Consider the following 27,973-nt stretch of genomic DNA (forward strand, 5'->3'; position numbering starts at 1 on the left):
GACGTACACCTCTAAACGGGCGTAATAATTCTTTTGAAATTATGCGATTTATTCCGCCCGACGTCGCGCAGGAAGGAGTACGCGCCGCGCTTGGAGAGATAGATGGACGTCCCTTTTTTACCGCCGAAGTCGTTACGAGCGCGCGCGGCCGTAAAGAAGGTGTAAGGGTGTAAGCTGAGCCGCGGGCGCGGCGCATATATGAACACATATTGACGTATTGTGAATTATTCGGAATCCGACAGTAACTCGCCGTTTAAGTGGCTGGCTGGGAGCGAGACAGCGTTTTGATGAGTTTGTGCTTTTACAGCGGTGCTTAGTTCTTAATGGTTGTCGATAACACATCACCCACCAACACATACGTTCACTCATACGTGCTGGTTTCGATTGCGCGACCGAAGCACAAACCGAGTGTGCCGGAATCGTTGGGTTTTTCTTCGAAAGTAAAAAAAAAATGGAATTTTTTTTCCGAAAAAAACTTTGCGCCGGCAAGCAAGCAAAGTTGTAACAAAAAGAAGAAAAGTGTGGAGACGCCCGAGAAACAGTTTTTATGATGTAGCGCCGTCAGCTTCAACGTCAAGGGGCGGCGGAGGTGTGGAGTGTGAGCGGAGAAGGATCCCCGGAGGGCCTAACCTGCCAGATATCCGAAACGAGGACTTTCTCGCTCTCTACTTCAAACCCGAGCAGGATGTGTACCGCCCGCCGCCCCTCGCCACCAACCCCTCGGCGCCTCGCCTAAGCTCCTGTGTGCCTGTCTGCCGCTTTCGCTTCTACTTTGCCGCTGCAATTTACTTGATGAAGGGTGGATGGGGAGTTGGGGACGACACGTACCCCTGCTCGCACCCTTAATGTTGCGACCCACCGCCCACCCGCAGATATACAGTGCGATATTGAAGAAGAGATAACCAACTTTTATACTTGCTCAAAAATTACGGAAATATATTCCGACGATAAGAAGACAAAAATTTCCTTGTATAATTACGCAATTTACAAAGAAAGAACCATCAAATTTGAATACTCACAATCAAATGGTTCGTGTTTATGTTTATGTAGGTGAAATTATTACAATTGTTATCTTGAACGCTATGAACTCATTCAAGAGTTAATAAAATGGAACCGAAAAGTACGAATCAATCAATCAGATATTCAACCGCTACCGTCACTGTTCGCGATGACAAACATATTTTCTGGTGTCGTGTGAACATCGAAAGAGGCGTACAATGCACCTATGTACGCACATGTGCCACAGCCGGATATTATTCTAGACAGAGACATGTGCCGTGTTAAAGCAATACGGTAACCATGCGACAACAAGGACATAAATTAAATTGTATGCTGTTTTAGGTCCGGCTGGACGGACACGTGCCCGCTAGTCCTGGCGTGTGGCAGGCTACGCAGGTAGTAGTAAGTCTTCGGCCGACCGAGAGCTTGTTATATTTTCACTCACCCTCTCTGCCGTGGCGAGGTACGCCAGCCAGCGGACGGACGGACATTCGGCTCCACGCGGCTCGGGGCAACACACTATTTGATCGATAGTGTCCACCGCAAAACTCCCCCTATAACACACACGACGCGCTAGTGCCGGGCGTTACACCCCTGATACCCGCTTTTATGAATGCGAGCATGGAGCGCCCACCCCCGCAACTATCAACACTTAACTAATTTAAAACATCGGCACATTCTATGGCGTGTGAACCCTTCGCTCGCACACACAATCTTGGTGTGTTTTGCTCTCGGAGAAACTTTTCCCAACTATCGTTATTATTATTATACGAATATCGAGTTTCGCCTTTGCACCCCCTTACCGTCCTAGAGGGTGGTAGAGTGGTTGAGGGTGGCCTGGATAGCCTGTCAATCGGATATCCGGAGCTGGGTTTTAAGCGGACTCCCTTGAGAATCGAAATTCGCTATTTCAGCTGCTGGCAGACTTTCCGTCAAAAATGTACGTACCTATTTCAACATTTCTCTGCGCGCTGCAGGAAGAAATATAAAACGTAAACAAACTGAATAAATTATTCTGTTAGTTGCTCACCTCAAAAATGTCTAATTGATTATTTATTTATCGAGAGGAGCAGAGACGAGACCTGGCTATGATACATTCAGAGCGCAGAAATTGCGCAGCACTCAAAAACAGACAACGTCTGCGTCTGCAGTAGGTGCACACAACTGCTCGGCTGGCATACGGGCGAAGGCGCGCGAAGAAGAATAAAACGACGATAAGATATCTGTCCGTAGTATCCAAGAATAGCGAGAAGAGTGTGTGCGAGTGTCGCACTGGCACCGCTGGCTGCTGAGGTGCAGCCACCAGCCAAGGCAGAGAGGCAAGGTTACTCCACAGTCGTTTTTATCCGCTTTATAGTTGCAGCCGGGCGCGCTTCTCTCTTGGAAGCCATTCGATGGGCGGAAAGAATACAAGACGGTCGCTTTAAAGTTGACCTCGTTGCAGCGTGAAATATAGGAGCGGGGGGCGGCGACGATCCGAAGCGCACCGTTCTGCGCCCCATTCGTTTTAGTGTATTTTGCAGCAAGTGCATACTTTGGACGTCTTTTTTGAGCGCGAGCAAGGGAGTTTGGAGATTAGAAAGAAATGGAGCGTTGGTACGTGCATGTGCGCTCGTCCGCCTCCGTCGCCGCCGCCGCCGCCGGTGACGGCAATAGTGTTGGATAATATTGAGAGTAATTCAGGTTTATTGGCAATAATCGCGCTAGATATGGCTTCTACAGACATGCTCCGACTCGGATAGCAATTTTAGTGGTGCACTATGACTGCGATGCTTACTGCCGCTTACGGCCCAACCGCCCCCGCCTCTACGCTCGCACGCCGGGAGCGCAGCCAAACCGGGAGGATGGCTTTCATATAAAGGTGTATTATTATTTTCCCAAAGTACACCACCACCGTCGACGCCAGCGATGGCGGCGAGGCGCTTTTACGCTTGTCGCATTCGGGCACACATTCATGTGTTCGTGCGAGTCGTATTAAGTTGAACGTAAATCCGCTTTTGTTTTAAATTTTTGCAACGCGTTGGAACCAAACGAACCAAAGAGGAGAACTTCCTAGTGCGGTGGGAGTTTTTTTTTTGTTTATATTAGCGCATTATGCAAACTTTCATTACTATCATGCCTTTCATATGACCGTACGCTCATTGCGGTTATTCTCTTAATTATGAACTAGAACGAAAACAAAACCGTAATAGTGGTGTATTCAAATCTCATTTGAATAGGATGATATAAGGCTGATTTGAGATGAGTTCTATTTCTATTCCTCACCCTTTATATTTAGAAGAACACGTGTAACGGCCCAATCTCTTTCGAGAGACACATAACGTTCATATACTGTGGGGTAGATTGATTAGTGGGGTGTCGGGGGTGAGAGACAAGTATTGCAGTGTATTCTCCCGCAAATCACGCATAGGGCTATAGACGTGCTTTGAACGTTAGGCATGAATTTTGAAGACAACAATATCACCCCTCTTAGATAGGTGCGTAGGTGCAATCACGCGATAGTTCTCTGAAATTGATTGAGTTGCATTATAGTTACCGCCTCAGACACATGAAAGTGACGTGCAAAATAATTCAAAGCGCTTTTGACTGAATCACCATTAAAAATTGATAACATAATAATGTAGTTTTGTTTTGAAGATACGCAATCTAGCCTGTTCCAATGCTAGTGGATTATAGGTTGAAAATGAGTAGAAACGATTTGTCTGCGAGTTTCGGTGTTGTTGGCAAGCGACCAAAACAGTATTCCCTAACCGTGAACCCACACCCTCCCATCCACCTCAAACCCGGGCGCACGAACAAAAGGAAGGAACATCCATCTTTAGCCTCGGTCCAAAGGACCTTATCCTCCGCCCGCACTCGCTCGCCCGCCAGAGCACTCATGATTCATCCGTGTTCGACCGTTAGTCCGTCCGAAAACTCGCCTGGCCGTCCTTTCGGGGGCTCAGGCCAGATGAGTATCCTTTATATCCCTCGCGTCCGCCGGTCGCGTCCTTTCTTGACGTCCGTACGTATCTCTCGCCCTCACCGCGACCCATCGCCTCACCCTCGCACGCCTCCTCACCTACCTACGCCCGAAACGTATCAGACCGGAGGAGCTCTTATATCCTGCAGGATACGCACGCACACGCGGGGCGAACGCGCCGGACGGACGGACCTAAACTTTCATAAACACGAAGCCAGAGGGTTTAGGACCGGCCGCTCTTGGGTCGAGGACTCTTTCTCGAATTCCCTCCCGCTTGAAGCTCGTACCCTTTTCGCGCACAAATATTTAAGCCCCGAATCAATAACGTGCACCGATTTCTCTTCATTTATACTCGGGTCCAACGCGAGCAATGAAACATTCACGCTGGCTGTCGTCGGGATGAAGTGTCAAGGTGTCATAACAAGTCCGCGAGCACGCAATTGATGCGCTAATCATCCCGCGACGTGTTGAATTATTGAGGAGTGTGTGCCACTCCCAGGTGGAAAACATTCCGTCAATCATTACACATAACTGTCAATATTGAGGTCTTGGTGGGCGCGTGTGACGGGCCAAAGTAATAAATTTATTATCGCCGCTGCAGGAAGTTGTTGCGGAGTACGGTGCTTTGATTAAAGTTTGAGTTTTCGGATGAATATCGCTCCGACGCCGAATTTTGATAAAATTGAGAGACACGGGTATTAGGGTTAAAGGGTCGGGTTCGGACAGCGGCCGAAGGGATGCCGAATTACTCTTTGCGCGTGTTTGCGGCCGAGCTGTTTGTTTGGGTTTCATATTCGAGAAGGAGGCGACTGCGAAGCTGTTAATACCCTTCAGACTGTCCCATCGCATACATAGAGATATAAATCCGTAGCAAGGGAAGAAAATAGTTCACCTTGCCGGGGAACAACCCAAGTGATTTGAGGCCAGAACTCACATTCACAATTAATACGAAGCTTAGTGCTTCAATATAGAGGTGAAAATCAAATAAAAACGCACGCCGAAGAGTAAATAAAATAATGAGTTAGTTTTATTAGTTGTGTAAATAAATAAAATAAATAAATAATAAATAAATATTAGTGCTTGTGTGTTAATAGAAGTAGTGTGCCATCGCCTCGCGAATAAAATGATCAATGAGCGTACTCACGTTCTTGTTCTCGAGCTTGAGCGCGTCCTCGTCGGTGCAGCCAAGACTGCGCATGTATTTCAAGTAGGTGGTGGTGATGGGCATCGAATAGTCAATCCCGCCGGCCATAAATCCCAGCCGCCGATGGTTCTCGCTGCGCTCGCGTTCTATGCTCTCCACTGGCGACCAAAGTTTAGGGGTGGATGTGATTGCATCTCCGTTGCGGCGCGCCGGCTGCTGATCTGATAAATGATTGAGATGTCGCTTTTTCGGCGGCGTCTTTGACGGTGGCGGCGGATCCGCGGACGTCAGTAGATTGCAAACGTCCAACGGATTGCTCGATCGCTTCGGTTCAAGGGTTCGGCTCTTTGTTAATGGTTCGACGGTTTTGCTGTGACTTTGAGATATTTCCCCATTTTGTTGCCGCTGCAGCTGCTGGTGGTGCGGCGGGGGCGGGGTGACGGCAGCATCGTTCTCCTTTGGCGTAGATAAGGCCGCCGGGTGGGATAAGTCGACTGGGGTGGCGGTTCGGTGAGGCACGGGCGTGTGTGAGGGCTCTGCGTCCGGCGCGGGCGCCGGGGTGGCGTGAGGCAACGAAGGTAATGCTGTGGCAGAGGCAGTGGCGGCGGGCGACGCAGTCGGCGCCGCTATCAGCGGCAGGGTGGGACTCGGACTCGGCGTCGGCAGCACCGAGACGGGCGACGGGGAGCGTGGATGCTTCTGACATTCGGTGCAACCCAAGAGGAAGCGAGTGACGGCTTCCCGCGGCAGGAACGCGTACGTCTCCGTTATCTGCAAAACGAATGCGAAACAATTGCTTGTATAGTTGTTACATTGTCAACGGGAGGTAGAATTGCGAATGGCATTTCAATAAATGCACCTCGCCCCACACACCCGCACACACCGTGGAGGCCTTTTTCCAACGTCGTCTTTTATACTCGCGTTAACGTGAAATGAAATGCTGCGTGAAAAACGAGCTGGGCTGAGGGACAAAAGCGAATTCGATGAACGACGGTGCAACAAAAGCGGTCGAAATATTGACAATCAACAGGTGCTTCGTGCGAAATCCACCGAATGTCAAGTAGAAGCGCCGAAATACATTTACCCAGCGCATAATCAACGCGCCACTCCTTCCACGTCAGACGTTATTATTCTCTTGTTTCTACTTAAACTTTTAAATCGAAGTTTGCACTTACCGTTCGGTAGGTACGCTTTTGTCCGGCGTGTTTCCCGGGTCGTCCCTCCAACTCCACGTGTACATTGTAAATAATATCGAAAAAATTCTCGACCATCGCCACCTTTCGATGCACTGCTTCGCCATTTGAATTCTGCAAGCACAAACACGAAAAGAGAACTTTAATGGTTGAATATAAAAGTAATGAAGCGTTTTTAATTTCCCACTTTATAACTAACGCATAAGAAAGAACTTCATGAACGTGCCTAATCCTCTGTATAGTTGACCTACATTCACCGCAGCTGATGGTATTGGTGAGCGGCGATGCGCACGTTTTTCCGCGTGCATGTAGCTGAAGCGGGGAGTTGTTGGAGGAACGCCGTTTGTTAAAATAGCGCACTGGGAATCGTAGGAAATGGCGATGGCAGCAAACTATATATCTATATAGGTAGGGGTGCGGAGACGCTTGGGATGCGAACTAAAAAAGGACGAAACACCGACCCGACGCAGCCCCGGATGATTCGGCAGGAACAGCGAAGAACTCTGCTGGATGTGGGTAAAACCCGACGGTCGGGGCGGGTAGCGAAAGCCCTCTTAACGCAAGGCGTGGGTAGAGGTGGAGGTGACCGAGGCGGCGGTTTGGGAGCGCTAGGACGGATCCGACCTTTCCATCTCCAAGCCATATCACCGAGCCGGAGAGGCACAAAGGAAAAATGGCTCCCTCTGGCGCGGCCACAGGGTTACTATGGTTTTGTGCAGATAAAACCCGAATGTACGAAAACCCATTATTTCAAGCGACCAAAAATGCCGTGCCGAAAACTAAAATGCGAAGAAAAAAACTCTCGCTCTAGACTTCCGAAACTATGAACTCAATTAGGCTAACAATGCCACGGCGAATAAATACGTATGATATCGCTGTAGGCTAAGCGAGAGCGCAGGTGAGCGAAATTAAATTCGATTTCGTTCTTTTGATGACTCATCCCCCTCTCACGCTGCGGCGTCGTGTCGAGCGCGCGTAGGAGCACCTCGCAACTCTCCTAATAACTAAGTCTGAGAGCGACAGCGGGGGCGGCGGCGGCGAATGCCAAATGAAATAAGAACCAAACGTTCGTCGTCTCGGGCGCTGTCTCTTTGCTTCTTCTTTGCAGGCTTACAACTGTGAATCGCGACTCTTTAATATTGCGACTCCGAGACGTCACTTTCGAAGGAAACCCTAAGCCGGCCGAGAAAAACTGCATTAATTAGTTTTAAGGTAAAAATTTTCCTTCAAAGTGCGAGCGCTCGTTTGCTGCTTCGCTTGTTTCCCTCGGGCTAGGCAGTCCGAGGTTTTTATATAAAAATGTTTCAGCTTTGAAAATGCTTTGGCGTTGTTTTCAGTACTTACCGATGCAGCAGAGTATTCTTTAGAAAAGACGGTTATTATTCACGCACCGAAAAAAGATTATTTAAAAGAAAACGTGGAGAGTAATTTTCTCAACTAATTTTGCGCTCGTTAGGTTATATGCACATGTATCGACTGACAAAATAACACGATAAGAATATCATAAACACCTTGACAATCCAAGCAATGCGCTTAAAAATCAAAACAAACAAAACCGAAGGCAGCGCTGGTTATTTGCGTCCACCGAGTTCGCTGTCCGGTTGACATTCGCAATTCCATCAACGCACCAAATTTACATTGTAGTCTTGAATTGAAATACAAACGGCGTTACATTTTGAACATGTCGACAAACTTTGCAGTACTCAACAACCTAATGACATAATTGTTTATGTAGACAACAAAACCTCATGCTCTTTACATAACGAGTCCAGTTGCTTAATTTAAATTCAAATAGATCAACATGTGGTTATTTGTTTTTTAAATAACTGTGTAGTATCAACAGGTCCCTTTGCGTTTCGGAGATTCCCTTTTCCCAATTTACTATCGCACGTACGTGTTGGAGCGTTACGGCCGTTCACGGACACCCCGAAATAAGGGAAATAAAATATATTCGGCTAAATAAGAAATTGCGTAACGCGCAAGCCCGCTTTGCAACGATCCAGGAAAATCAGGACAATGCCTACTGCGCCATCTACTGGCGACTTGATACAAGTAACGTTTCCTACTGAAGAGAAACGAGGAATATGGCTAGTGAACATTATCACCCATAGACGGCGCCAGCAGTACACACATAAGCTTATGAAACTAATTCAACAAAGTTTCAAATAGTTTTCAAAGTATCTCAGTTCACGTAATAAACACATACGCACAAATCAATACATTACTCTTAGATTTGTCTGAAATATTAATTATTATGATAAAGTATTGATATCAGAAGATAGTTTAAGATTTGCGATATCAAGACAAATTTGGAATTGTGTTCATAGATGTGATAATAAAATCAAAAATCAATGCCTTAAATAAACTTATTTCCAATAAGATCAAATCATATTCGGACAGTAAGTGGACGTTGGTTTTGAGATAGTGGCGATGCGCGGATCTTGCACCTCGCGTAGTTACTCGGATCATAGACTGACACCTGTTGCGCTCGACCGCACCACTCCGTTTCCGCTTTCGACGGCGGATGCATTCACATCCACACACAAACACACACGAGTAAATTCACGTCGTCCGCTGGCTCCAATCGGCCGGCGTTCGCTGATGATCAGGGCGAGAGAGCTTTTACATCCCGAACTCGATCGCAGTTCAACACCGCGGCGGTTAGTCGGCACTTACGCGGCGCGGCTTCACTCTCGCACGCCTATCATTAGCGCGGTGTGCGCTTCGCTCCTACTCCCAGGTACCAGACTTTTTGTATGCTAATATCGATCCTCATTTAAGAGATAGCCATCACTCAAGCACACCTACAGTTGCAAAATTTCCATTTCCTTGTTGGTCGGAAGATGCAAAGTTTAAAGCTGACCGAAATTAATTTAATTTTGGTATCCCAGGTGGAGAATTAGAGATTACCTGTAGAGCGCGCCGGAGAGAAGCCGAACGTAAACTACAGGTCCTAACGGATGCGTAATCCGCTCGCCGTCAGTGCGGCAACCGCGTTTTGCAGCCGTCGTCGCGTTTGCCTTCTTGCTTGCCGGCTGCTTGCGAAATGTGAAAGCATCATCAATGTGATTAGGAGAGAATCTCCACCATTTCTATATCCAACGCACAAAAATTTACGTAGACATAATAATAAGTTATTTATAATCAAAAATATCGAAATGAAATGATGAATGATGAATGTAATTGTGTAACCATAGTGTTGGTACTTGAACAGTGTAGTTGTTTATCAATCGGCGTATAGTTAATTCAGTCCACCGATGGCGTGCTGTGCGCCGCCGACCGGTGACCGGTGCCGTAAACGAGTCTCGTTTTGCGCGCGCGGGCTGCCCAGTCGCCTCTCCTCTCTAATTGATGCCGTAATCACATATCTGGCGTCAGATCCGTGCTCACGGCTTTCCGTGCCGTCGTCGTCGCCGCCGTTCCAGCAAACGTAACCGCACTGCCGCCTCGGCCTGCATTTCGTGTCGGCCGCGCCCGCACTCCGGCCATAATGTGCCACACATTGCGGCGCAACAAAGCGACGCGACGACGGCCGACAGCCGACTTTATTTCGTTATTGCATCCCATCGGCCTCATCATTAAAACCACTCGCAGACTTCCTGTCGCCGACGTCGGACTCATTCCTACGTAGGTCGCTCGACTTATTAGACGCGATTCACTTGCTAATTGAGTTCGCAGCGGAGGAAAAATCTTATTTCCTCAATATCCACATGCTAGTGCTCGCAACCCTTGCGGTTGAATCTCGAGAGAAAGTTCCGAGTCGGGACGGCTGGGATGGCGCGGGTTTGGGTTTGGGTCAAGAGTCGAGCGGGCGCCGGAGGCCGGAACACGCGCGGTGTTGTTGTTCGCTACGTGACGCGGCTGTAAAACGCGGACGCGCTCCGTTTGCGGGGCTGCCGAGTTCCTACAAAGGCCCGGTACGGTGTGGGAGCGGCGCGTCGGCGATTGGAGATGCTTTTGCTCGAACCGCTGCGCACTACACCGCACCGCGCCGAAACACAAAGGAATTTCTCGGTGTAATTGAGTGGAAGTGAGAATTTCACTTCTTCGCGCCGGCGAGGAGATTAACGACACGCGAAAAAATCCATTTCCATCGGGTTGAGCGCCAGCGCTACGCTTTTCACGCTTCGAGGAAACGAAAACTTTGTGCGCGGATAAATTGGATGCCAATAATCCACCAACTTTTCTACTAGCTACTACTAATCTTTTTATAATCGCCCAACAAATAATGCAAGTCAGGCGCGATTCGAGTTTTAACATTATTGAAATTATTCATGAAATGCAGACATATTTGTCAACAAAGCTATCTTAATAAAAGATTCTCATGAACTGAAACTTCATAAGCATTGCAAGCCGAGGAAATATATTGGACTTGATCCAACTGCACAAAGAAATGCAGTTGAGAGTATGGGAGGAAAACTACAATATAAATCTTTTACCCTAATCTGAATATGCGCAATGGGTATAAAATAATATCGATTTTAATTCGCCATAAAAAATACATCCCTAAATGGATTTTGAATTTAAAAATAAAACAAACTCATTTATTCGCCAACATAAACTATACTTAATCAATAAAATGCTTTAATGACTCAATCCATTAGCAATTTTCCCCGTTTGCTACTGGAATACAACGCAAAACAGGATGCTCGCACAGGATCGCAATGGAAGTGAGATAACAAGGGTCGCGATGACATGGCAAAGGATTACCGCTCCTCAGCATGCTAATTGCTTATTACCACCAAACCTGGCGCGTTGTTTGTGCACGACCGTGCACGAATCCACCGCCGATGTTCGCTTTACAATTCCGGTGATAATCATCACCTAGTTGCATCTGAGCGTACGCAGTAGTACACAACTAGGTAGGTGGAATCCCACAAGTTAAATTATTAAAACTTTGACTTGGAAATACAACAAGTTGTACACCACAGGTGAAAAATTCACGTCAACAGCATGTATTCGACGAAAAAGAGAAAATCTTAATTATAAATTTCACGCTCGTTATCCATGCACGCGCTCTGAATACACAATACGACACGATCACAAACCGAACAACGTCACATGCTCGTCGAGTGCGCGCATTCATAATAATACGCGATGTGCACGCGGCCCCGATAAAGAAGTTAGGCATACTAAGCGGCATCGCATAGTTGGGAAAATGGGAAATTTCGAGGTTAATGATTGGATATGCTGCGGTTGCAGACCGCAGTCAGGCGCGCGCTATCGACCGTTTGGATGGGTCGGATGTTCGTGCGGTCCGCGCGCCACACACCGTCGGCCCGTTGCTTCCTCACCAAATTGCCCTCTCGACGACGAGCGACGGACGCCGAGATGCGAAGTGCGAACCGAGGGGCTACTGTGCGCGGTTTTGCCAAATGGCCGATTGCTCCAAGCGTTCGATCAATCATTTCTACTAGACGCTCCGCAAAAGGGGTTGAATAAATGGACGCGCTACAAAACATTAGCGGCGATTGCTCTGTTTACTACCATCTCGAACCCGCGCCGCGCCAGTTCCGAAAGTCTCGTGTTACGCAAACGATCTTATACTGCATATCGCGATTGAAGTCGAAGTGTAGGAGTGTTTTCCCGCAGCAAACTCGGAATACGCTAGAATAATTACGCGTTTTCGGTGGCGTTCACCTCCTGATGATGAATAAAAAACGCGCCCGTGGGAATTCGGCATAGCAATAATTAGTAACGTTTTGGGGAGTTTCTTCAAACATTTTCCTTGTTCCACGCCTTTTGGCGTTCGTTTCCACTCCGGCAAACATTTTCCGAGTTTCGAAGCTACGAAAGAACGGAGAAACGAAGCGTGGTGTTGGATGAGCTGTCTCTTTCACATTAATATTGCAAGCGACGCTCCCGATTGTCTAACGAGCGAGGGCGCGCACGCGAGCCTACTGTTCGGCAGGTCGTCGTCGGCGGGACGCTTTCTCCCTTTTTGTGGAATTAGATGGGATCTGCGCGCTCCGGCCTTTGTCTCCGCGAGGCGGCAATTTTAATGTCGTTTTTACTATTTTACTTATTCCATTTTTATAGCGCATACTTAATTCTAGCGGCGCAGCTCCAACTGTTGTCTCCTGGGGAGGAGGGGTGAGGCATTTGAGCAGAGTTCTCGGCATGGCGCCGAACGATGTCGGCGCACACAAACAGGACCCTGTGTCATGTCACCCGCCCTCCCTCGCCGCCCTCACGCTTCCGTGCGTGTGCACGCCCGAGGCAGCCCGCGTTCATGCATAGCAGCACACGAGGCGCACACAGTATCGAATAAACCGACCTGGAATAGTGGAATATACGGAGTACATATACTCGAATGCGGAATACACAACGATCACCGACGGCTATGCGTTCCGCATTGAGCTTCGCACAACGTAGGTACCTTTCCCTCATTTCCTACCAAAATAATAATAATAATACTAACAATAAGCGATGGCTGCCCAAATCATCAACAGAAATGCTAAAAAACAACACCGGCGATACGATTCACGAACCACTCTCACTATCATCACGTGTCCCTAGCGAAATTCACTAGATGACAAGTTGAATACCAAACAATGCGCATTCGGCCTTGATAAATCAGCGCAACCGAGATGAATCCATGTTTATGCCCTGTTTATCGATGCACACAGTTATGTCTTATTGATGATGACACCAAATTAATTGCGTTATTAACCATGGCGTGCATTATTAATCATGTTCTGTTTTTGCGACAATTATAAAGCAATCACTGGTGGCGTACCATCAATTTCGCATTTGTCACCAGTCCGTCAAAGGATTCAAAGGAAAATCTCTGCATCAATACTAGAATACTGATTTTATGCAATCGCCTGCATAGTGCATAGTCCAAACAATTATGAAATAGCGAAAGTAAAAGAAAGAATGTTTCCCGTTTATAATAATAATAAAAGACACCGTAGACATTGGTAACAATCGGAAGAAAATGTCGGGTGGGAGCCAAAAAAGATGGAAGCACACTCTCGTTAAAAAAGATAGCACCCATCTCTGATGGAGAAAGGAAGGCGAACGTGTGCGGCGCGAGTTGTCCATCATTAATTTCCACCGTAACAGCACGCTCGCTGCTCGGGCGGACACGGCGCGCGTTCGTCGACGGTGGAAAGCGCGCTGGAAAGGAATAGCGTGATGACTGATTGATGCAGGCCCGCTCTCGGCACTAATGATCCCGCTTCGTGCTCTCGGGGCCCCGGCATGCACACGCGGTGCGCCGACTTTATCCTCCTCATTATACGCCGGCCCATAAACGCGGCCCCGCACACTAGCCTTATCTTTATTGCGCGAAGCGCGCCAGCAGTTCGGCTGTGTTGGCTCGGCGTCCTCGTCGCGCTCGCAGGTGACGAGCGGCTGCGGTAGCCGTGATCATCGCGCGCCGGCCGGCTCTCTATCTCATTAGCTTCCGCATACTGTGGGTCGGCGTTCGCATCGGCGCCCATATTCAGCGCACGGTGCCGTGCATAATCTAAGCGTGCGAGCGCGCGCGCGAGAGAACGCGTGTGTTGTGTCGTATCTGTGGTCGACGGCCCGTGGCATCATTCAAAGGACGCGCCGTGGAGCTTTCCAAAACGAAGAGGAAAAAAAACCGCAACGACGAGGAAGCGTGCATCGTGTAGTCTGCACTTCTTTTATCACGTTCCAACCAGACAAAAGACACAGGCGACACTAGGTGTTAATTACATAATCGAATTGCAGACAACAAAAATTTTGAATTCTAAAAAAATGGCAATAATTGCCAAGTGTCAATTGTCAATCTCATCGCGATTGGTAAAGCTCCCAATCTTGTCTTTTTTCCTTTCTTTTCTTCTTGTATTACACTCCGACATTGGAAGTAAAAATTGTAAAAAAAATATTTGCACGCTTTTACATCGTGAAAGTTAGCAGAGGTGAAGGCGGCGGCGGCGACGACTGACGAAATAGATGCGGGAAGCGGCGATGCGCGAACGATACGTGATACAGAAAACGCGGGTCCTCGACGCTCGGGTTCGGTTCGCGTGGTGTGGGTCCCTTCCGCTATTAGCATTCCCGCTGCGGCAGATGTGCGGCGACCGTCTGTCTCAGCGTCGGCCCTCTTTGTTCCACGAATGGCCCGCGCGCGCTCGCGGCCTCTGAAATTCCTACAACGGGCGTCCCATTACCGCCGCGCGCTCGACGCGGATGCATTGTTCGGCGAACACGTCGGGTCCGAAAGCCGCCCGCCCGCTCGAAACGTGTCGGCGTACCGCGCGCGCCTCGATAAATAATAAATGCAGCGCCAGCTCCAGAGCACCAACCCGGCCATTTCTTTCACATATTCAGCTCGTTGTAAGTCAATATCACGCTGCATAAATACTCCACACCACTATAATGTCATCTCTCTATTCAAGTATAACGTACACCGCGCAGATAAGATATCGGATGCAAATCGACATTTAGAAATCCGTCCAATTATGTAACCGCGCGGCAGATGTATAATTAAGCACCGGCCATTTTTCGATATGCGTCTGTGTGCCTGGGTGAAAGCGAGACCAGCGGGACCCTCGAATGCAAGTGCGCTCGTGTTGATTACACGGCCGCGCCGCTTTAATGGTCACGTAGTGAATGTTCATCGTTAGGCCCGCGCGGCGTTCCGTGATGTCAATTCTAATAATATGACTTGATAAATGATTTCGGACGCATGGCGTGTGATATTAAACCCCGGGGACCTAGGGTGCTATCCGTGCATTATGCTAGTGAATGCACGCGATGCATTTAATAATAGTTTAGCAAACATTCCGTTCGTGTCCATGCACTGGTGATTAAAACATTAAAAGATCATTTATTGCATGTAAAAGAATCGCGCAGTGTCCTTGATGTTATGGAAGTTATTTCCTGTATAATATGCATCGCTGGCCCGGTGCGCGCGTATGCGATGATATCCTTCTGATTTATTAACAACTTGTTGCGAGATGTTAATCACCTTCCCTTTCCCGGGGGGGGGCCGACACTGCTGCCGCCTTCGGCCCGTTCGCCTAAGACAGTCTCGCCGGCACGTCTGCGCGCGACATTTACGTCGGAGATTAAATACGTTTCGCTTTTAATTAACAATTGCTTCGGATGCGCACACACGGCATGCCGTTACTTTGGTGCACACACACACACAGAGATATAAACATCATGCGCAGCAACATACGCAGTGGTTCCGGCGCAACGATAAAGAGACATGTGGAGATTTTTATTGCTCGTATTTTAGCCGCGCGCTCTCGACGCGTCTTGTCTTCCACACCGCCTCCATAAACTTGATGGCCGTCATCAATTCGAAACGCTCGTTCGTTGATACGTGCGCAAGATAAGCTCCCGGCCTGAAGTAACGTCCCGCCGAAAATCGAGCCGGAGAACTGTGGTGTTAAATTCATCCGACAAAATAATTAACCTCGCTAATTTCGCCGAAACAATGCTTGATGTGTTGGGTATTTAAAAAAATAAAAGGAAAACATAAAGCGCACATGCATATTTCGAAATTCGACGATGTGTAACTAGCTGAGTTTTTTTTTTTCGCATCGACTATCGCTCGATCTCTCCGGATGACGGTTCCAGTAGGAACGGTTTCGTTATGACATGTTTGGGAGCGGCCGCTCACCGCCTGCCGCCGCCGTCGCTCTTGTGCGACGCACGCACACACGCCGCGATATCGGATTACGGGCCACACGTAATGGAGCATGTCAACCGGCGAAGCCGAGGCCATCTATCTAAATGGCTCTCGACGCACGTATCGCATTTTCGGCGTTGTTTGCTGCCGCTGGACGCCGCAGCCGCCATCGTGTTTAAAAACCTACCGGACGTGCACACGACTCACCGACCTGTCGGAAACACGAATTGTTTAAGTACGTGCGGCGCAATACGTACGATTCAAATCGATTTTACCCGGACATACCTTCCAATGTTCAATGCCCACCGCAAATGACCGTGATAAATAATTTCGGTTTTGGTCAAAATATATCGCATTCGTAAACAAGAATAAAATCCAAAAAGACACATGTGAAAATCAAAGATTTTCTGACAGTTCAATTTAAAAGTTGGAATTCGTCGGCAAAAAAAAATTTGTTGCAAAACTCCGTTTGGGACAAAGTAGGAAATGCATTGTATTCAACATCGGCGTCCTAATAACGTGCGACTGCGTGCCAACAAGTTCACGGGAGACGAAGCGATGCCCGCCGGCGGCGATCGAAACGAGACGCGTGCGCTTGTCGGTGGCGGCAACGACAATGCGATGGCGTGCCGTAGTCGCGCCGGTGATAATCTAATCGGGCGGCGGCTCCAATCCTCTCCCTAATGACACGCTCGGCGACGGCGGATATTGCGTCTATGGCGCGCCGCTCCACCGGCGGATATCTGCGAGACCTTTTTGTTTGTGCCTCGAGACGCCAAACAACAAAAATCATCGGAAACACTTCAAAATTGGAATTCTCTGACTTCTTGGCTAGTCGTCACTAGTAAATATCTCTATTCGTTTGAATCCGAATCAGAACTAGAAAAATCATAAAGCCAAGTCAATCATGAAGATGTCCAAATCGCGTGTTTGCGTGTGCGACGAGAAAGTCAAATTCACTCAAAGCATCCCAAACCCGGGACCTTGCCGCTTGAACCTTTGGCTCGCTCTAATTATTCCCCGAGTCGGGCACGTGTACTTTATATCTTTCACGAACGACCGAACCGGGTGAGACATCTGCCCCGACGAACCCGGCAGGACGAGCAAACGCGCGCGTTCACCCTAACAACCCGTCGCGTTTCGATTGCAGCTCATTTATCCTTATTTTCCGGGTGCGTCACTTTAGTAAGCAGTTATGGCGGCAATAGAACAAGACTTGACAACCTGATGGAGCCCGCAACCGACTATTTCGGGAAATAAACTGAATAAACTTTAATGAGCTAATGCGGGAAGAAGGTAGGAAAAGTTGCGTGTTGTATAATAGCAAATATGCGTCGGCAAGTCGGCGGCAATTATTGAGCGATTAACGTCGTTGTTCGCAGCGTCGTTGTGTTGTGCGTGGCCTTAGCCTGCTTTTCGTTTTTCCGCGCGACGCTGGGCAGATTACTCCGAATCAGATAGTCCGCCCGATGCTAAATTACTATAATCTTAACGCCATTGTGCGAAATCTCGCGGCGCGCGCACAATGCAGATCCCAGCCTTTTTATTAGCTCCTGGCAACTAATTAGTCACGCTTCAATGCTAGCGGGTGGATTTTACGCTACACGCTGGCATATTTTTGCGAAAATACGCGTGGAATTTGAAAAGTGGATTTTCGCATTTTTCCTGATTCGATTCTCATAACGAACATATCCATACGAAATAATTGCGTAAAAAATACGCGCTCGCATCGCAACGTGTTATACATAAAATCGATTCGGAAGCCGCGGCGCGATGTTATTCGACTGTGCGCGTTTCGTGTGCTGCGGGATTCCGTTGATTTTCCCACTCGTGGGACTAGCACGTTTGGAAAATTCATGGAAAAATCGCAGGCGTCTCGCGCATCCGGCCCCGAAAGACACAACTCGCTGCCGCTACGCGAATACATTAATCTCATTTTCGTATACGAAATGAGTTCCTGTACGCGCGTACACGGAAAGTGTATTTTAATGCGTCGGAAGCGCTCGCCTAGGAATTGATAATAAAATCGTTGCCGGCTCGCGAATAAAACTACGTCTTCGATCAAGTGCCGTCGCATCTGTCGGCAATGCTAACAAGACCGATGGCTAGCGCAGCGTGTGGAATTGTAGATGGTCGGAAATTGTTGTTGGAAGAACGATTTCGAGTGGGCAAACACTCAACAGTACCCGAGAAGACCTCCGCACGCTACGTGTTCTGATAGCCAGATCAGTTATCGCGCGCCGACTATTTCATCTCTCGGGATGATAGCCCCCGACTGGCGGCAATGTCGGCCGTCGTTTATCAAGGACCGCAAAAAAAAAAGTTGTTCATCGAGCGCAGAGGAAAGAAATCGATAAGTATAGTGGGTTTATGGGCACGTGTATCGTTCGAAGCGGCACCGACACCGGCAGTCTGTTCCCGTTAGTCGTCGCCCGTAACGAGCGTTAACTGGCGTCGAGCGCGAGTCGCGTTGTAACCGCCTCGGAACGACGCGCGAAGGGCTCCCCGGCTCCGTGCCGCTGCTCGCCGCGCAGCTTTCGGAGATTACGGGCGGAAGCCGCGGCGCGTATCGGCGCCCGAGGCTTTAGGCGCTCTCATTCATGAAATGACGGCGACGGCGCCCCGACACGTACACGACGCACACAAGAATCGCGCCCGCCTCGCGCTCACCCACACAGTTGGATGTTTGTGCCGCGCGCTCGTCGAAAAGGGGGATTTGCGCTTCGACGCTGACGTCGCCCGCCGCCAGACGCTCGCTTCGTACACTCACACCAGGCTACACCGCCTGCCGCCGCCATCGCACCGCGACTTTATGAAAAGATAGTGCGGATTCCAGATGCGGAATGCTTACTGATGCTTCCATCTCTGACGGCGCGCACTCGCTTGCTTTATGTGTGCCGCATACGGAGTACACCGTAGGCTGATATAACACTTGATTATCACGTATTCCGATTCCTCGCTTTTCGACAAATACAGCTGCAAACCGAGGGTAATAATCGGCCTTATTACGTCGGCTACCTTATTGCACGCGGAGGAATATCTGAAGAAGAATATGTTAAGTTGAGAAATTATTTTTCTTTCCCAAACTATCGATGTAGCAGCGAACGGAAAGCGGTGCACACGGGTGATTAACCAAGACGACGCTCGAGAAGCCGATAACGAGGCCAACGCACCACCACCGGGCGGGCTGAGCTCCACATCCGACGGGGCCATTTATATGAACATCGATCTGTCACCCGCACTGTATTAACGCTGCCGTTGCTGCCGCCACTGCTACCACCATGCCTGTCACTTGTGCGTCCTCGGCTATTAACACCCAGAGTTTCAGAAACCGCATGGCAAACCGCCACCAATCTAGATTAACTTGGGCTTAGTTTCGCTTCTTTACTTGATGCGTCATTAGTTCTGCATTTCGGCGCGGATAAAATCCGAACGGAAAAAAATAAACACAGACATTATTCTAGTTTCCAGAACTGTGTGCGCTTGATGATATTTGGCGCAGAATTCTCTATCCGGTTTTCCAGTCTCGCCGCAAACAAAAGGAGTTAAGAAACCACGCGCGCCGCCTTTGCCAGACAAGGCCCGGGCGCCGAACTCGGTGGCGGCGGCGGCGGCGCTCGTTTCATCAAAGCGTATGATTAATACATTTTAATGTGTAACGTAATTCCATTTTTGCCGCGTTGCCGGCTGGAGCGGAATATCTCGGCAGCGCGGAGTTATTGTCGGAAAAGGTAACGCCGCCTCCGTTGCTGCCGCCACCGTCGTATATACAGATATACATCAGAGCATTCGCCGCCGCTGCTACTGCTGCTTGCAAAACTTCGAGTGACGGCGGGCGTGTGTGCGTGAGTAGGTAGCGAAAACGGGGTCGGTTTTCGCTTTTCCCGTGCCGACGCGCGGCACTTACTACCGACAAGCCACCCACCGCCGGCAGCGCTCGACCTAACCCTCCGCCGCCCTCAGCCGGAAAGCGGAGTGCGGGCGTCGCGCACTCGGGGCGAACCCTCCGCGCGTTCGTGCGCCACGGACACCGAGAGCAATTTAGCTTCGATATTCAAATTTTGTGCTCGCCCGTAATCCGCCGCCAGTGTTGTGCGCTCTAGTTTCTTTGTTCCGACGTTTTGCATTAAATCGTATCAATTGCAGATTTATTACCGCCACCGAAAATAGTTTCGTTCTGTTGCATAAAATATATGAGAAACAAAATAAAATCGAAAAGTTTTGCAATAAAAATTAAATAATTGGTGTGCGGCGCTTGCGATATCGGCGCAATTCTCACCGGAGCGCACACGTCCCCGAGACCATTAAAAGTAAAGTCAAACAGGTGCTTAGAAGTTTCGAGACCCAAGAGAATCCCGCGCACTATTGCGACAAAGACCCGGCCGACCCATCACAGGTGGAAACGGCAAACGCCGCGTCGTCGTCGTGTTTATCTTTATAAAGAATATAAACGATGGCCCGCGATGGTCCGACCGGCTGCGTGCGTTATACGCGCAATCTGAACGCCGCTGCGGGTTTAATTGCCGCGTGTATGACCACACACACGCTCGCGCCGAAGAGCGTAAATCCGTCTCAGTGCGGAGCGTGGCCCACGCGCGCACATGCACACCGATTACGCCTCGGATGACGTAATAATTGTGGTCGCACACAGTATTGGCATTTTGCGCCGCTTTAGGGAGAAATTTGCTGCGCCACGCGAGCGCCGGCAGGCGGAAAAGCGATATAATGTAAATATGAATTTTATGCCGTTGTTGCGATATTTTTCACGAGCGCGCGCATCATCCGAAAACACGCCAACCACACCAGAAATTATTAAAATTCAAAGGGTGTAAATTCAGCCATTTAACACACTACAAAAATGTCAACACACATCGATAGTGTTTTCTTTTACGATTTTCGCTTTCGGCTTTTAATTCGGTCGTGCCTCGAAATGCGACTACCTTGAATAAATCGATATATGGGGGAATCAAATTGAAGTGGAAGCTGTAGAAGCTATGGAAGCAGTACTCCCAGGCGCTCTCGCTTCGCTTTCTTCATCCGCACCGCGCCCGGCACAAGGGAGAGACGGTTAAGTGGCAGAAAGCATCGCTGCCTCCGCTACCGCGCGCGCTATGCTTTGCTGGGGCGCAATGGGGGACGACGATGTCATCGTCGTGCCGCGTGCGGTGTTGCGTCGCTGGTGTGGGTGACAAAGTCTACAGTCATCAGCCGGCGGCAGCGCAACGCGCCTCTTTCCTTTTAGTCACACACAGAGGCCCGCCTGCCAGCCCGCATCTGCGATCCGACGCGGCTGCGGCAGGAGAAACAGCAGCGTGTGTCTCTTTGTGACGACCGACGAGCAGCGTAGCAGGAGATACCGAATTGAGTATGAGCACATGAGGAGCGCATACGTGCTAGTCGCGTGAGCACGCTTCAGTAATAAGCGCATTTATCTGTTCGCGCTTCCGCTGCTTTGGCGATGCCGCGCAAGTTGAGAACTATTATTGAAATCTGTTCCATCCAAGTTATCATATTGCATAGGTGCATTACTCGACACGACTTGTATTATTTACTTAATGTAAATAAATAGTTTTGATGATTCAAGCGATTAAATGGATAAATTTTAAGTTGTACCTGTATCAGTTTGCGTGCAACAATACTCTGCTCTAGTGGCAGGCACGCAGTATAAATCCGTGCATTTTGCTCACCGAGGGTAAGAATGGCATAGTAATAAATTTCGACGCGTACTTTGTACACTGTGCACGCGCCCATCGTGGCGGCGGTGCCGGGTTTCGCGGCGACCCGAACGAGGGTAAGCAAAATATCGCACCTCTTTGTGATGCGCCGCTTTGCTTTCGATACGCTGAAATTTATACGCGCTTCCTAAAAGGATTTGCCGCCCGTCGCGCTGCGCACGGCAGCACACTCGAGGCAAAATTAAAATAATATTGGCTTTGCCGCCGACGTTGAGATTTCCATGTTTATCACAACACGTGCCTGGTGCCTCCACCAAAACAAACTATGCTAACGTGTTTTTTGTTTCTAAATGAAAAAAAAAAAACTGCATATATTCTTACCTTAAACGGTGCGTTTGGTACGTAAAGTGGTGGATCCTTGGCTGATCCTTGCAGTTTCTCACTGACGGGCGGAATGCATCGGTCGGCATCGCAAACGCTATATCGTCCGACGATAGCGTCCGCCGGCCTGGCCTCGTATCCCGCCGGCCGGCCGATGTGAAAGCCTTTCGCCTTCACCCAGAAGCGAAACTTGCTGTTGTCAGCGCTGATAATCTCGTCACCGCGCAGCGTGCGCAATATTCGCGCGTACTTCTTCAGCGTGATGGTTTTGGTCTTGGCGAGATCACCGTACGTTTGGATGACCCACGGTTGATAGGCAGCAAACATCTCATCTCTGCTATCGATTGACAAGTGCGCCCGCTTGACGTTATTGTTCTGCTCGGATCGACGGCCGATGCCGGCGCTAGCCTTACGCTTCATCGCCTTCTTGCCCGCGGGTGTCGCGGGCGGCTTGCCGCTAGTGTCAAGCATGTCACACAGTTTTGCACGTCTCAATCCGCGGTCGGTGAGCATCGGCGCCGGCGTTTGCGGAATAGAGTCACCTGTTGTTTACACGCGGCGAGCGCGCGCGCGCTACGCTACCCGCTACTTTTAATTGGTTTCGGGCCGCGTGCGCGGAAAAAGTTTTCGGTGCGAGTGTGGTGTGCGCGCGTGTTTCTCGTGTCGAGCGTGCGTGCGTGCTGTGAACGGCGAGCAGCGAGCACGTCGAGATGCCGGGCTGTCCCGTACTGGTAGCGACTGACGCGTCGATCTCGGAGGTAGGTGCCTCCGCGGGACAGCGGCACTCGCTGCCGCATCCCCTCCACACCCTCCACGCGCCGCCGGCCGCCAGCCGTTCCTCTTTCGTGCGACGCCGACGTCCCGTGCAGGGATCCCGCACGACGGGCGCCTTTTACACGACCAACCTGTTCTTTACACAATTTTATCAAACTGTTTAATTAATAAAAAACATTGAAACCTAAAACTAAACGCACAACCTTTTTCCAGCCGCCCGGCGATCAATTATTGACACATGAAACAGTCGACACGCGGTGGAGCGAATAGAATTTTTATTTTTTTTGCCTATACGCTACGCTAGGCTGGACCACGGGCGCCGCAAACGTGTGTGCGGTCGTAGCATATTTGCTTTATTAATATAAAGGTGTGTTTGAACAGTGAGGCAGCGAGCGCACATCCGACGCCGGTCGGCGCTGCGCGGCCCGTTACGGTCCGAACGTTCGTTCGTTCGCTCGCCGCGTGCGTTTAATATGGGAAATGAAGAAAGGTAAACGCGGCGTGGGCGACCCGTCGCCGCTTTCATGCTCGCATGCACGCGACGCGGCGTGCCCGTGAGATGATGATATGCACATGCACGATGCACGACGCGCCGCTGCACGGATGAAAGGACATCGCCGGCACTCTGCCCGACCCACGCGTTTGCAAACACACTCACACAGACACACAAGCGAGAGGGCAGGACTTTATGGTACAGGATGTCGCAGGCACTTAGGTAATTGTACCGGTGCCGGACCCTTTCGTACGCCCGCTCCGGATATAATTATTTATCCATGTCCTCTGGACGGACAACGGTCTCTTTAACTCATTTGCCGGGAGCGGGCGCGTTTCTTTTCAACGGACACACCCAAAACAATCAAATGATTCACATTCATGGATATCCAGTTGGAACGTGAAGTATTGCTTAAAAAAAAATGAAAATTAAAAATGCAAAAATATGAATTTTTATTACGCACGTTGAAATCTAGTACGCGCTGGAAGCAGTGAGTACGTTTGTTGTGCGTGGTTGGCTTCGTATATGAGGGATTTCTGCATGCGGGATGATGTTGCTCATGCTCATGCCGCTGGACCAGTTCCGGTGAATTAATCTGGCCGGCCGGCCGCTGTAACGGTCATTGATTATACGCTATGCGCGAACCGCTAACGGACTCTGATATCCGGTCCGTTACCAGCGTCCGAGCGGCGGGCGCGCCGACGGGGCAACGACGTTTTTTGTTATTGTGCGCCGTGCGCGCGTGATTGTGTGTTGGGCGCGTTTCACAGCCCCCGCTTTCCAACCAACGAGCAGTTCTAACGCCAGCGGCGTTGTATATGCTTTGGGCTCTTTAATGTTTCAGCGCGGTCATTCTACTACTGGCGCTCATAATACAATCAAACTCAAAAAATACCAAATAGCAAAAATTCTACACAAAAATTTTAAAATTTTCATGTTTTGATATTTTTTTAAATGTTTAAGAGTGGATTTTATATTTATTTTATATCTGTACTCTGTAAGGGATGATTTATACCGTAATGCCGCCACCCACTCAATAAATTCTGCGCCACCGACAAATATCGCACGCAAGAATGAGAAGAAAAAAAAACCGCACGCCGGGTCGGCGGTTCGGTAATGAAGATCTTTCCTATGGGCGATTATCTTCACTCGGTTGGCGCAACGCCGCAACGAGAAAGTCCGCGTCGCCGGAATCTGTGTCGGCAATGCTCGCCGCGCGGGCTTGGATCGTTTAATGAACCGTCGTGGGGACGGTGCGGAGGCGGGCGCGGATGAAAACCGTCGCGCACCAAACGCGGCACCCGACAATGTTAACAGAGCGTTTCTAATTAGCGTTTTCGCCTCACCTCAACTCTGCATCTTCAAAATGCAAACAACAAACTTACTTGCTGGCTACAAATTTATCACACACATACACAAAAAAAAAATTAACGGTTACAGCATTTCATATCAACCGCGTTGCATTTGCATCTTGAACCTGTATTAAAAATTAACGAAACCGGCTTCCGGCGCGAGACGTTTAAAATTTAAAAGTCCAGCGGTCGTTCCTTGACCAGGGTCCAGTCGCCAGAATCCAGCTAGCGGGTGCAACTCCCTAACCGCCATCGTGAGTTGAATGCGTATGTGTGGGAATGCGCCGTATGCTGGCCAGTGGTCAGCTGAAATTGAAACAGGTTAGTGTATACGGCTGGATGCTGGACGCATGAAACAGGCGCAATCAAGGCATACATGTATAGGGGTGCAGATGAAAAAGGGTTGAGCGCTCGCGGTTCAAGAGGTCAGTACTGGTGCGGCGATACTGGTCCACACTACTGCATGCGGGGCGAGTGCAGAATCCGCGCTTTAAATGGATCTCGAAACAGTCGAAACGCTTTAACGGTTTCATTCAACAGGTTTTATTCTTGTTGTATGGCGGCGCGCCCGCCGGCCGACGGCTCTTGATCTGCTCCTAGGTTTTCAACATCGCCACATCAGGAAAGACGACATGATGAACGTTTCTAACGCGTCGGAGATAATTTCAACTGCGTTTCGCTCTTTCCTTAATCAGTCGACTGCTAATTACAGCGCTAACTAAAACAACCATACAACGAACACAATTGTTACTACTAATTAGGATAATTATCTTCGTTAGAAGTATAGTTGTGTTATTTTTGTAAATATCATGTGCAATATTAACCACCTTCTGTAATAAGGGTGTGTTACGTGTTTTATCTCAACCCTCCATCTATACTACATTCGCACTTGTAGACCCCACCCTTGCACCCTATACCTAAAAAAAATTACCCTCTTTATGCCGTCACCTCTTTTCTATTATTACGCCATTCAAATACAAATAATTCGTAAGAACTTGTTCTTGCCGACTTTAACGTAACAAGTGCAAAGTGCAACCAACTGCCGCGCTCGTTCCGGTTGACTTAGAAATATTAAACTTTGTGCCCCTTTTTTGCAAATATGTAGGTAAATCTATTTGATGGTGTCGATGCTCTTGAATTGTGCGCAGTGTACACCCAGTGTGTATAAAATCTGCTTGGGGTCAGAGTAATCCCCATCGAGACGCACAATGTTCGAGCATTCTTTTATGTAGAAGTCGAGTTCTTTCTCCGTTGGCGGTGCACCGCCAATACTGCCCGGATGCTGCTGGGCGGATGACATCAAATATTTATTGGTAAATTGCGCGAGTTTCGAGAACACCGAGCTGAACGCCTCGTCCAAATCGAAGAGCTCGAGCGGCGGCGGTGGTAATTCCCGGAACGATGGTGGGAACACCTGGAAAAAGTGGTTTCCATTTAAGGAAAAATTGCCGGAAATTGCTGTTCAGGAACGTGCTTGCAAAAATTAACCATACATCAAATTTTATCCTAATTTACGTGAATTTCAAACGTAATTTGCTGTTATTGATATTATTGTACAACAATTGTGTCGCAACTTTTGATATATGCGAATATCAGAAAAAATATTATGACAACCCTGAATTCATACATACGGCGGCTTGTAATGGCGGCAGTGGTGCTTCAAAGTTAGGACTTATCACTTTCAGCGGTTGATGTTTCACACCTAATCGTTCGAAGAGTTTCAAAGCATCCGGAACTAAACAAAAACAACACAAAATAATTGCAAAATATACGCAATAATTAAGTTTTTACCCAAATTTGTATTCATTGAATACGTTTTATGATCAAACAACTTGTTGTAATCCAAAGATACCGAATGAGTTATCGCATCAGTTAGACAAAGTTTTGGCCGATTGGCAAGTTCCCCTGTATCCGGTACAATGTGATGATCCAAAGCCTAGACAGATAATTAAACAATCGATTAATTATAATTTTAAAGCAAAGAATAATATTTCTCTGACGTCTAAATCATCATGATCCATCGTGGACATCCGGACGTCTGCGTCGGTCCTCATTAGGAACTCGAAGAGTAACTCCCTGAATTTATCGTTCTTCTCTTGGTCGATGTACTTGTCGATGAACATGTGGCCGGAGCCGACCGCGACCAGTCTGCCGCCTAAAATATAAAACTTGAAACAGACTGAACTCTCGCTTTCACCCGACTGCACGACTGATGCTCACTTCGGGTGGATTTGCAGCACTTACCGCCATTCTGATTGAAATATACGGCCCCCAACGGCCTATCAACTGGGCTTATTCACATTCATCGTGGCGCCGTGCGGATAAATCAGATTCAGATTTTCCGACTTGTTCGCGTAGAGCGCCGTGTTCACCGTCGCGTCGGCGATGTAGCACTCCTTCGGATGGAAATACTTGTAGTAGTGCGTGCGAATTAGTGAATCTGAAACGTGACGTGTTTAAATTAACCGATTGCAGTTCTTCTTCTTCTTCTTCTTCTTCTTCTTTGTTAGGCACTTTTGCCTGTTTAACTTCAGTGCGTCACCACATCTGACCACCTCTTCCTCGGTCGGCCAAGGGATCTTCTGCCTATTGGAGATCTGTCTCTGGCTATCTTGACGACTCTAGTTCGGTCCATTCTACTTATGTGTTGATTCCACTCTTCTCTTCTATCCTGTACCCATTTGTTGATGTCTGGAACCATGCACGCTGTCCTTATGTCTTCGTTTCGAACTCGATTTTGAAGGATTGCAGTTGGAAATACAATAACCAACCCATATTCACGTAGATGCCGTATTCTTCCAGAAGGATGTTGATGTTACCGGTGTCGTCCTGACTGCTCTCAGCAAGAAGTACCAACATCCGCCCGCCCTCGCGCAAATAACCGCGCATCGCATTAATTTCGCTCTCCTCGAATTGCCCTTGCGGCCCCGGCAATATTAGCAGTGAGCAATTCTTTAATAACTGCGACGATATTTCTTCCTTGTTCCTGCAACGCACAGCGCCCGAAAGCAACGTTAAAACGATAAATCATTCGTGCGCACGGTAAATAATTACACCGTCAGCTTCCAGAAGATTTTCACTTTGCGATGGAACGTCTTGTAGTTCTCGTTCAGCTTGAAGAGCTCATTGCGCGACGCGTTAAATATGATTGTTTTCTTTTCGGTGTTTCCCGTGTCCTTAATTGAAATAAGTGAGCTTTAAAGTTCGTAATTATATGTTTAATGTTTATAAACTTACTTCTAAAGGTGGCATTTTGATAAGAAAACAAGTAGAATACACAACCTATGCGATGTTGTTGATGTGGCGACGCAAATACAATAGATGTTTGTTTGTAATGTTTAAATCTTGTCACCAGCGCAACGAAATTAGTTGCATTTTATTAAT

General features: G+C 48.7%; 2 protein-coding genes across 2 annotated transcripts in view; both read right to left on the reverse strand.

Annotated features, from left to right (window-relative positions):
* The window catches only part of LOC135801951 (nucleolar protein 4-like), a 40,406-nt gene extending 17,939 nt beyond the window's left edge, over nt 1-22,467 (reverse strand). The window contains exons 1-3 of the mRNA XM_065315487.1: nt 21,971-22,467; nt 6,281-6,412; nt 5,106-5,876 (exon numbers count right to left, since the gene is read on the reverse strand). Of these exons, the coding sequence (XP_065171559.1) occupies nt 5,106-5,876; nt 6,281-6,412; nt 21,971-22,441 (1,374 nt within the window). The 5' untranslated portion in view covers nt 22,442-22,467. The remainder of the gene's footprint in view (nt 1-5,105; nt 5,877-6,280; nt 6,413-21,970) is intronic.
* A 2,142-nt stretch (nt 22,468-24,609) lies between these two features.
* Nucleotides 24,610-27,939, reverse strand: LOC135801998 (intraflagellar transport protein 52 homolog). Its single transcript, XM_065315541.1, is given in 10 exon segments — nt 24,610-24,895; nt 24,966-26,003; nt 26,221-26,324; nt 26,381-26,525; nt 26,590-26,744; nt 26,834-26,880; nt 26,882-27,029; nt 27,361-27,575; nt 27,644-27,765; nt 27,827-27,939. Coding segments are annotated over 9 exon segments (1,254 nt in total). The 5' UTR covers nt 27,842-27,939; the 3' UTR covers nt 24,610-24,895; nt 24,966-25,700.
* Nucleotides 27,940-27,973: the final 34 nt, after the last annotated feature.

This window comes from Atheta coriaria, unplaced genomic scaffold (genome assembly GCF_025399875.1).
Source record: "Atheta coriaria isolate IRGN ID8LTWV9N9 unplaced genomic scaffold, Caltech_Dcor_3.1 hic_scaffold_14_pilon, whole genome shotgun sequence".
Lineage (NCBI taxonomy): Eukaryota > Metazoa > Arthropoda > Insecta > Coleoptera > Staphylinidae > Dalotia > Dalotia coriaria.